At 37.0% G+C, this 11,188-nt stretch overlaps 1 protein-coding gene across 1 annotated transcript in view; it reads right to left on the reverse strand.

Moving 5' to 3' along the window:
* The window catches only part of EVC (EvC ciliary complex subunit 1), a 118,515-nt gene that overhangs the window by 17,089 nt on the left and 90,238 nt on the right, over window positions 1-11,188 (reverse strand). Inside the window, exons 14-17 of the mRNA XM_027836608.1 lie at window positions 8,841-8,922; window positions 4,970-5,176; window positions 2,576-2,720; window positions 332-443 (exon numbers count right to left, since the gene is read on the reverse strand). Of these exons, the coding sequence (XP_027692409.1) occupies window positions 332-443; window positions 2,576-2,720; window positions 4,970-5,176; window positions 8,841-8,922 (546 nt within the window). The remainder of the gene's footprint in view (window positions 1-331; window positions 444-2,575; window positions 2,721-4,969; window positions 5,177-8,840; window positions 8,923-11,188) is intronic.

Below are 11,188 nucleotides of genomic sequence, written 5' to 3' on the forward strand. Positions count from 1 at the left end.
TTGACTGGAATATAGAGTTAAGGAAACAGAGTAAAATGAAACAAGATTGGAAAGGTGGAGGGGGTACTTAAGAGAAAACTGCTTTATTCAATCAATTATAAGATACTTAGAAGATGAAAGTAATTTGCTTACATAAAACAGAACTGCTTCTATTGTGCCTGCCCTATCCAATGTTGCTATATTTGGTTGCTTTTCTTGGCAGCCAGAGACCGTAACCAGTCCTGTGCTGTGAATGGCACTTAGCACATTTGGGTCACTCACAAGCATTTATTAAGAAAACCATCAAGACCGCTAATAGGACTGCTAATGGTGAGAAACTGCAGACACTCACCTTTGATGGACAGTGCTGGGCACATCAGAGGTGGGTCTTGACGCGTTTCTACTCGGTGACTGGTCACTCAATTCTGTTTGCTTCTGAAGCTTGTAATTGTCCATCCTTTCAGCTGAAAGAAAAGTACTTCCATTAAACCATCAGTTCAAAATTACTCTCTTCCAAACTTTGTGACAAGTGAAATATATATATATATATTTTTTCACAGCAAAGTAGTCACACATTTCTCTTGAGATCTTATTAATTTGACTTGGAAAAAAATCTTTCAAAGATAAATTTTACTTGAGAGTTTCTTAAGATTTTCACCAATTCTAGTTTAGTGAGAACAAGTTTGATGTATGAAAAAGGGCCCTAGACTGGAAGTCTGTAAACACAGGTTGTTAATGCTGGCTTTGTTCTTAGGAGCTGTGTGACCTTGTTCAAGTCACTTCATAATAACAATAGTAATTTCGGTTTACTCATTTGTAAAATGAGACAGTTATACTAGTTTACCTTTAAGGACCCCTTTCAGCTCTAAATCTATGATCCCACTACTTAAATTATAAAATCACTTATTACATTTCACTGGCAAACAGTGTGGTATAATGGTCTTGTCAAGTTCCTGAGGATGCTCTGACATATTGGCTGTATGATCGTAGAAAAGTCATTTAAATTCTCATTGCCACAGGCAATATTCTTAGATTGGCAGCTGCTGATCTATTTTTGCGGGAGGAGCTTCTTCATCTGGACCTCCCTACACAGATGAAATCACAGGTGCTTTAAATATTTTTTATTTGAAGAATCCATGATTCTTTGCAGAGAAAAGATGCTGTGGATATGGATCATGCCATACTGCTTCTCTGCAGACAAAAGATTATAAACTGTTGCTAGGACCAAAGCTTAGGCTTAGTCCATACATGGAATTTCTTTAATACTGAATGTCAGAACTGGATGGGACCATAAATACATAGAACACAGAATGTGAGAGCTAGAATTGACTATAGATATATAAGAAGGCATAATGAGGTCCATTTGGTGAAAATTATAGATTTTTACTTAATATAAACAATAACTCCCTAACAACTAGCACTATACTTAAGTGGAATGGTCTACCTAAAGGAGTAGTGATTTTCCCATTATTAAAGGTTTCCAGTTAGGGACTGGATGACAACCTGTTGGAGATCTTGTAGAGGGAATTCCTTTTTGTGTATCAGTTGGACTAGATGCCCTCTGAACTTCTATGAAAAAGTTAGAGCTAAAAGAGACATTAGAACAAAGAGTGAACAATCCAAGATATAGGAGGGGTCTTGTAGATCACTTCATCTAATCCCCTCATTTTATGGCTAAGATAGAGACCTGAAGAGGGGAAGGATGTACCATATCCAAGGTCATGTACACTTCAAAAAACAGGGATGAAAATTCATGTGGCTTGACTCTCAGTCCAGTATTTCTAACTACATGAATGAACAGCAATTTAAAATACTTATTCACATCTCTTGAAGATATGTTATTGACAAAAGACACCCCTATTTTCTTTACTACTACTAATAATAACAGTAACAACAAATAGCTAACAGTTATATAGTGCTTACTATGTGCCATTCACCGTGCTAAGTGCTTTATACTTATTATCTCATTTGATTCTGACAACTTTAGAAGGTAAGTGCTATTATAATTCCCATTTTAAAGATGAGGAAACTGAGGCAAATAAGTGACTTGTCCACATAGTTAAATGGCTGAGGCTGGATTTGAACTCAGTTTTTCTGACTCTAGGTCAGACACTCTATCCAACATGCCATCTAGCCAACCCAATTAATTAGCTAGAGGCTAATTAATTAGAGGTTGTACAGCAGATAGAGTTCTGGACCTGGAGTCAGGAATACCTGAGTTCAAATCCAGCCTGGGACATCACCTGTGTGACTATGAACAAGTCATTTAATCTCCCTGCCTCATTTTCCCCAACTGCAAAATGAGGATAATAGTACCTACCCTGCAAGGTTGTTTTGAGGATCAAATGAGATAATATTTGTGAAAAGTGCTTAGCATAGTGCCTAGGACCTAGGAACCACTATATAAATGCCTATTCCCCTCTCTCCTTCACCACTAACCCATTTAATTTGGGAAATCATTAATATCTAGATAGTTTGCTATTATTCAATGTATTTCTAGATGTCAAATCCAATTAAAAATCATTTATTCCCCAAAGTAAACTCAGTGATGATGTTGACTCTCAGAAAGAAAATCAGACCACAGAGGGCAGGGTACCCTGTAATGCCTTGAGCTGCTGGAGTTTTCTCTCTTCGTGACTCTGCATGATTTTCCCAATTTGTTGATAGTAACTGTGGACGAGCCTATTAACATTGTTGCTGGTCACATATACGCTTTCTACAGCTGCTTCTATCAATGTCCCCTGTTCCAAAAAGAAAAAGGAAAGGATACGGTTTTAGATGGGTATGAGGATGTAGTCTTTCCACCTCCATGCTGTTGCTCATGGGGCTCCTTATGCCTGAATTAGGGTGGTGGTGATGTGAATGTAGAGAAGGTCACAGATAGGGTGGTATTGTGGGGGGAGAATAGACAAAAGTTGGCAGTTTACTGGAAAGGGGTGGGGGGAAACTAGGGAAAGAGCCAAGGATGATGAGATGAATTTTTTAACAGAAGAAAAGAAAGGAAAAAGCATCATTGAAACACTTAAAATTATGCCCAGAAAAGAACAGATAGAAGTAAAGAAGGAAACATAGACAAGCTGAATAGCTTCTAAAAACATGTTGAATTTATTAAATGAGTTTAAAAAAAGAGCTGTAGATAATAGGAATTTGCATTTTCACATATGATTCTATTTTTCTGCTGTGTTTATAGAAATGTTCATGGAGGAGAATGTTAAAGTTTAGAATTTTTTTTTTAATTAGGAACAAAGAGTCATAGATGACTCCCAGACTGTGAACTTCTATGTGCTGAGCAATACGCTAAGCAGAGGAAGAATGGTGAAAAACACTGTCAGAAAACATGGCCCATGTCAATATGAACTTTACACGCTAGTAGCAGAGATCAATAAAATAATTGCTAACATTTATATGATACTTTAAGATTTGCAAAATGCTTTACAGATATAGTATTACCAGAACAACCGTGGGAGGGAGGTATCATTATTACTCCATTTTACAGATGAGGAAACTGATGTAGATGGCAAAGTGACTTGCTTAGAGTCACACAGCTAGTATGTAGCTGAGGCAGCATTTGAACTCAGATCTTCTTGACTTCAGGTGCCACAATCTAACCACTGTATCACCTCTCTGCCTCCCAATAGTAACACCACCACAGCTAAGTAGAATACACAATATTACATGATAATATTTGTCAGAGGTGCATGATACAGGGCTATTTATGTGAGGTCAGAAGGGGAAGGCCCTTCCCAACTATTTGACAGTTCATCAAAGTGAGAACTTGAGAAGACCTCCCCTCTTGGTAACTCCCTGCCACCACAGCTGGCCGTTCATATGATGAGAGCCAAAGAATAAGCAAGCATCTTCAGAGGGAAAAAAGTATCAGCCATCATCGTCTTGCTTTCAAAGTCATCAGGGGAAATTTTTGAAACATCTCTTAAACCTCTCTTGAGGAGGCTGCAAGGCAGAGTGGATAGATGCTAGCATTTAAAATCCCAAGACTTGGGTATGAGACCGAGATCTATGACTGATTAGCTGTGTTACCGTAAGCAAATCATCTAAACTCCCTGGTAGTATTAATAACTCAGATTTATATAGAGATGTAAAGATGAGAAAGCATTTTTCTCAATATGAATGGAAAAGTACTATATGACAGACGATGAAATTATAGGTTAGGAAGGGAAAGTGATTTGCTCTATGTCACACAACCTCATAACAGGATGAATTGGAAAACGGAACTGGGTCTTTTAACTCCAAATCCAATGTTCTTTCCATTATAGAATGCTGGTTTTCTGAGCCTCACTTTCTTCATCTATCTAATGGGTATAAAAATACTGCATATTTCAAAGGGTTATTGTGAGGATTAAATAAGGCAATGCACATAAGGTGTTTTTCAAACTACAAAGTGTTATGAAAATGTGTATTATTTTTTAGTCAAGGATCAATACGATTTCCTCCTTAAGTCATTCAGGCACTACTTTTGAATTATGTGATTATGAAAATCTTCTCATGTCTTTTTATTTTTAAAACATTTTATTGATACCTTTTATCTTTATATCAAGTCATTTCAACACCCTCTCTCCCCAGTTGACCGTTCTTTGTGATAAAAAAAAATTAAGCAAAAATATTTGAGTGACTGCATCTCACAATGTACATATCCCAGTGACCCAATATCTTTCTATTGTGAGGCAAAGACATGTTATGTTATCTGCTCTCTGGTAATTTCACTGTTTTTCAATTACCCAGTGTTCAAACTTCTTTTTCATTTATATCATTATACTCTTAGGTACATTGGTTCCTTGGTTCCGCTTACTTCATTATACATCATTTAATATAAATCTTCTCTTGCTTTTCCGATTCCTCAGTTACCTTTTCTTACTGCACAATAATATTCTATTACTTTCATAAATCATAGTTTTCCATCTACCTCTTCTGTTTCCCTCTCTCCAATTTTTGTTATGACAAATTTATCAAGGAGTTCCAGAGTCCCTCTTACCTTAAAATCATCTCTGTCTTTGGCTCGGCTCTTGGCCATATCACACCGTGCATGCTCAAGCAAGGCCTCTCCAATCACCTGCTGCATGTGTTGGTGAAGAAACCGTATACATTCCTGTACTTCCGCAATGAACTGCTGATGGAATTCTAAACGTGTCTGTTGAGTTTCCTCTTTTACTTTCCTTTCTTCTTCCAGGATACGAGATTCCTACAGAGGTAATGAAAAAGAAATGGATGCTAACTTTCCCTCAATTGGATTGAAAGAGCCCTCTTACTATTATTTTTTCTTTTAAAAATGGTTTTCTTTTTAAAAGGTAATTTTTTTTCATTTTTTTGTTTTTTTAAATTAACTAAATTTAATTAATCAAAAAAAGATTTATCAACAATCACTTCCATAAGTGCTTGAGTTTCAAATTTTTCTCCCCCACCCTTCCCACCTCCCTCTCCAAGATGGCACGCAATCCAATATAGGCTATATACATACATTCCTATTAAACATATTTATTGTTGATGTTGTAAGTAAGAATTAGAACCAATAGGAGGAACCACCAGAAAGAGGAAACAAAACAAAACAGAAGGAAAAAAAGAGCAAATAGTATACTTCGATCTGCATTCAAACTCCATAGTTCTTTCTTTGGATGTGGAGAGCGCTTTCCATCATAAGGCCTTTGGAGATGTCCTAGATCCTTGCGTTGCTGAGAAGGGCTAAGTCTACTAATGTTAGTCATTGCACAATGTGGCTGTTACTGTGTACAACCTTCTCCTGGTTCTGCTCACTTGACTCAGCATCAGACCATACAAGTCTTTCCAGGTTTTTCTGAAGTCCTCCTGCTCATGATTTCTTATAGCACAATAGTATTCCATTAAATTCATACACCACAACTTGTTCAGCCATTCCCCAATTGATGGGGAAATCAGGAAGAGGAGAAATCATTTAAATCTCAATTTCCAATTCCTGGCCACCACAAAAAGAGCTGCTATAAATATTTTTGTACATGTGGGTCCTTTTCCCATTTGTATGATCTCTTTGGGATACAGCCCTAGACGTGCTATTGCAGGGTCAAAGAATATGTACATTTTTATAGCCCTTTGGTCATAGCTCCAAATTGCTCTCCAAAATGGGTGGATCATTTCACTCTACCAACAATGCATTAGTGTTCCAATTTTTATCTTCTTCAACATTTATCATTGTCCTGTTTTGTCATATTGGTCAATCTGATAGGTGTGATGTGGTACCTCAGAGTTGTTTTGATTTGCATTTCTCTAATCAATAGTGATTTAGAACATTTTTTCATAGGACTATAGATGACTTTAATTTCTTCATCTGAGAACTGCCTGTTCATATCCTTCGACCATTTATCAATCGGGTAATGACTTGTATTCTTATAAATTTGACTTACTTCTCTATATATTTTAGAAATGCGGCCACCATCAGAGAGAGTGGTTGTAAAAATTCTTTCCCAATTTTCTACTTTCCTTCTAATCTTGGTTGCATTGGCTTTGTATGTACAAAAACTTTCCAATTTAATGTAATCAAAGTTATCCATTCTGCATTTCATAATGTTCTCTATCTCCTGTTTGGTCATGAATTCTTCTGTTCTCCATAAATCTGACAGGTAAACTATTCCTTGCTCTCCCAAAATGCTTATAGTATCAGCCTTTACATCTAAATCATGAACCCATTTTGACTTTATTGTGGTATATGGTAAGAGATTTTGATCTATGCCTAGTTTCTGCCATACTCTTTTCCAGTTTTCCCAGCAGTTTTTGTCAAATAGTGAATTCTTATCCCAGAAGCTGGGGTCTTTGGGTTTATCAAATGGTAGATGACTATAGTCATTGACTACTGTGTCTTGCATACTTAACCTATTCCACTGATTCACCACTCTCTTTCTTAGCCAGTACCATGAAGTTTTGATGATTGCTGCTTTATAATACAATTTAAGATCTGGAATGGCTAGGCCACCTTCCCCTGCATTTCTTTTCATTAGTTCCCTTGATATTCTGGACCTTTTGTTATTCTAAATGAATCTTGTTATTATTTTTTCTAGCTCTATAAAATAATTTTTTGGTAATTTGATTGGTATGACACTGAATAAGTAAATTAGCTTAGGTAGAACTGTCATTTTTATTATATTAGCTTGGCCTATCCATGAGTAATTTATGTTTTTCCAATCATTTAGATCTGACTTTATCTGTTTGAAAAGCATTTTGTAATTGTGTTCATATAGTTCCTGTCAAAGGTAGGGGTAGCTAGGTGGCATGGTGGATAGAGCACTGGCCCTGGAGCCAGGAGGACCCGAGTTCAAATCTGGCCTCAGACTCATAACACTTACTAGCTGTGTGACCCTGGGCAAGTCACTTAACCCCATTGCCTAACCAAAAGAAAAAAAATAAAAGGTAAGTTTTTTTTAAAAAAAGACTAGGTCTCACTACTAGGTCTGTATGCCAAAAATATCACTCTTTGGGCAACCTGTTAGCCTCCTGTTCCCCAAAGGGCTCACCACATTAATGCCAAACTTAGTACAGACATCCAACATTTATAAGCCTACTGCAGTTCAGAGTTCCTGAACTTAAGACATATACCATCCTCAGCCTCCTGAGTAGTTGGGAGTATAGGAGTGTGCCTGAGATGTTAAGAGATAACTACATCTTTCAAGGTCCACCTCAAGTCCCATGACCTCCATGAAAGCATTCTGGGCAAAATGATTTCTCCTCTTCCCGACTGCCCACAGAGAGCGCTCAGGTCTTTTTTTTCACATAATTTAGGATTTATAGACTGTCAGTGGTATAAAGAACCTAAGATTCTCAGAGGTAGTAGGGGTCTTAGATCACAGAACATAAATGTTCTGTTAGAAATGTTAGACCTGGAAAGGATTTTAGAGCATAGGATTTCAGAACCCAAAGTGACCTTAGAGCACAGAACACAGAATGTTAAGGTTGAAAGAGTGCTCAGAGACCACCTAGTTTAATCCACTCTTTTCATTAGTGAGCAAGGCCCCCCAAAGCAAAAGGTTATACCACATCACTTCTCCAAGTTCCCAACTAGATGCTTATTTTACTATACTATCTTTGAATTCTGATTCTATACTGCTTTGTATTTCAAAACTTTGCTCTAATGTTTTATTCATTTTTTAACTATATAAGCCTTGTTTCCCTACTAGATTGTAAGTTCAGAGTCAGAGATATATTTCATATATATATATATATTTTTTTTTCTTCTCCAAAGGAACTGATACAGCTTTGGCTACCCTAAGTACTAGGGAAATACAATTTAAATTGATTTTTTTTCAAACCATTGAAAAAGGAAACTGTCTATTGAGTGACCTCAAAAGACTGTCTATCATAGTTTAATTCAGTTATTTGTCACTGTGGGCAAGTCCCTTTCTGTTTCTAGGTCTGTTTCCATCCATCCACATACACACACACACACATATACACACACAAACATGTTATATGTTGTATATATTATATATGTTATGTAGATTATGTATATATATATACATATATACATACATATATATACATACACACACACACACACACACACACATATATAAAATTTGGAGAGAGAGAGCACACACATTTGGATGAGATGTGCCTCTGAGGTCCATTCCAACTCTGAGATCCTGTGATTTGATGTTGAAATGCTATCTGAGGTTGCTTTCACGTTTAACAGTCTCTGACTCGTAGATGATTCATTCTGTGAAAGTGCTGTTTTAAGGCAGCAGCTGATGACTTTGTCTCGTATTGACTGGACTGACACACAGGGAAGAGAGGACAGCTGACCAAGCATCCTCTTCTGTCAGCACCTTAGACTACTAACTGAGAAACTTCACAAGTACAATGAATGAATTCAAAATATTACTGACCTTTGGAGATGCTGAAGGCCTTGCTAAGGATACTGTGGCACCAAGGGTGTCAAAGAAGTTGGTTCCAATCAGGATGAGTAGACTGTTAGAATTTGGGACCAGAGGGAAGTCAGAGAAGGACACTGACATGTAAGCATACTATTTCTAGGCATAAGGGATGAATTTCTATTAACAAATAGCAATTAGAAGCCTTAGTTTGATACTCGAATATCCACCATAGTGAAACATGGGTTTTTCATCATAGATTTATGTGAAGAATTGATAGTTTTTTGTACCTGTTTAATTTTCCTCATCAATATCATCTTCTACCTTTGGTAAATCAGATTTAAACCACCAGACTTCAGCATTTAATCTGTGCATGATAAATCAATGAATTAAGGAAATCGGAAAAAGCATATAAAGTGAGTGAGAAGGGTGGTGAGATCTGTTGCTTCATCCTTTGGAGGTGGTGGCCATAAGAAAAGCCGTTGGATTTAAAGAATTTAGATGATACCATAAAAAATAATAATTACATGAATAATTTATTTTTCAGAGTTCTGTCCTTAGAATAACCTTGGGAAGGCAGCAGTGCCACATTCTAATCTTCCCATCTTATAGAGAACAAAACTAAGGCTTGGAGACTTGCTTGGGTCATATTGATTAGTAAGTGGCATGGTCAGGACTCAGACCCAAGTCTTCACCTGAAGGATTATTATATCAGAATGAAAAGAGCTTGGTTCTGAACTTTGATTGGTCATCTATCATAGACTTCTCACTACTTTTTCACAAAGATATTGCTTAAAGCTACATTTTAAGGTCTCAAGCCATTCCATTTTGGTAAAATCTCAAAGTTATTCGGCCAAGCTCTCTGGAGATAATTTTGGTTTGTTTCTGGTTTTTTTTTTTCAGTCTCCAAGTAATATGAGGTTAGGTTAGATGTTCCATTCCTCCATGAAGCCTCTTCTGGTTCCAACATTTCGTGTTTGAAGCTCCCTTCCAGTTCTAAAAATCCACAGGATTTTAAAGGGTTTTCCAAATCTAACATTTTAAGCTGTGTTCTAAGTTCCGCGCCAGTGCTAACATTGCATATTCTAAAAGCCCTTCCAACTCTACCACTCTTTGTTCTATATTCTACGGTCCCCCAAAGCTCTAACATTCCCTGTTCTAAAGGCTTTTAATAAGATCTACATTTAGAGCTAGAAGAACCTGGCAGCCATGGAGTTCAACCCCCTCATTTGATAGATGAAGAAACTGAGTCACACAGCTAACAAGTCCCTGAGGACAGATTTGAATTCAAGTCTTTTTGATTCTAAGTTCTAGTCATTATTCTATGCTTCATTTTTTTTTTACTAAGTCTATAATTGTAGTGGTTTATAAATAAGTAAAACCTCCATTTCTACGAGTGCTCATAGCAGAGGCAAATTTGTGAAAACTCTACCTCCACCTGCCAATCATGAAAATGACCTGTCTCCCCACTCAGAGTAAATATTCACATAGAAAAGCTGGGGTGGATGCTGTGTTTTGGTCAGTGAAATCCACCATGGTTACTAAAACTTCTAATTAACAATGTTCATCTTAGGTATGTGACATTCACTGTTCATTTTAGGGCTTAAAGAAATATAGACTCAACAATGAAAAGAATTCCTGGCATAAAAGGGTCCCCTTCAGGTAGGACTGGTAATCAGGGTCCATGACATACTGCTGAATGCTCCGATCACAGGCACTAAGGTGTAGTATGAAGAAATGAGGACAAAACACAAAATTAAAGCTATCTTCCCACTGTGCAACACTTTCATTTGGACATATAAACCTATCCCTTATAGTTAAAGAAGAGACAAAAGTTACACAATAGGAAACAGTGTAGTCTTCAGTATATTATTTCCCATAGAAAATAAGCATGAAGAAGGAAGCTAATTGTCCAAAGAATCATAGGCAGCCTGCAGCCCAATGGAATTCACCCAAACGCTGACTTTTTTTTTTACTCTTCTTTATTTATAATTCAGGCAGATGTTTTCTAACTTGACACCTATGGAAATTTCATTCATCAGTTTTCTGCCATTATAAAAGACATATGTCAACCCTGCATAGCCAAACGGGGGTTTGCCACAGATTTTTTTCTAAAATAAAACTGACACCTTAAGCCTAATCAAAGGCCCATCATTCCTCTCTTGCCACTAAATAGCACAGCCACTGAAATTGTCCTGGGCTGCCATTAGACAGAGTGTTTTGGAAACAGTCTGAAAAGGAAAAATTCTGTTTGGACCTCTGCTCTAGCCTTCTACTGTCTCTTCCTAGCCTGCTCAGAGGGTGGGGTGATGGTACATATGACAAGAAAAATCTGATTTCTATTTTTTTTTACCTGAAAAAAA

This window comes from Vombatus ursinus, unplaced genomic scaffold (genome assembly GCF_900497805.2).
Source record: "Vombatus ursinus unplaced genomic scaffold, bare-nosed wombat genome assembly UNPS02014818.1, whole genome shotgun sequence".
In the NCBI taxonomy this organism is placed as follows: domain Eukaryota; kingdom Metazoa; phylum Chordata; class Mammalia; order Diprotodontia; family Vombatidae; genus Vombatus; species Vombatus ursinus.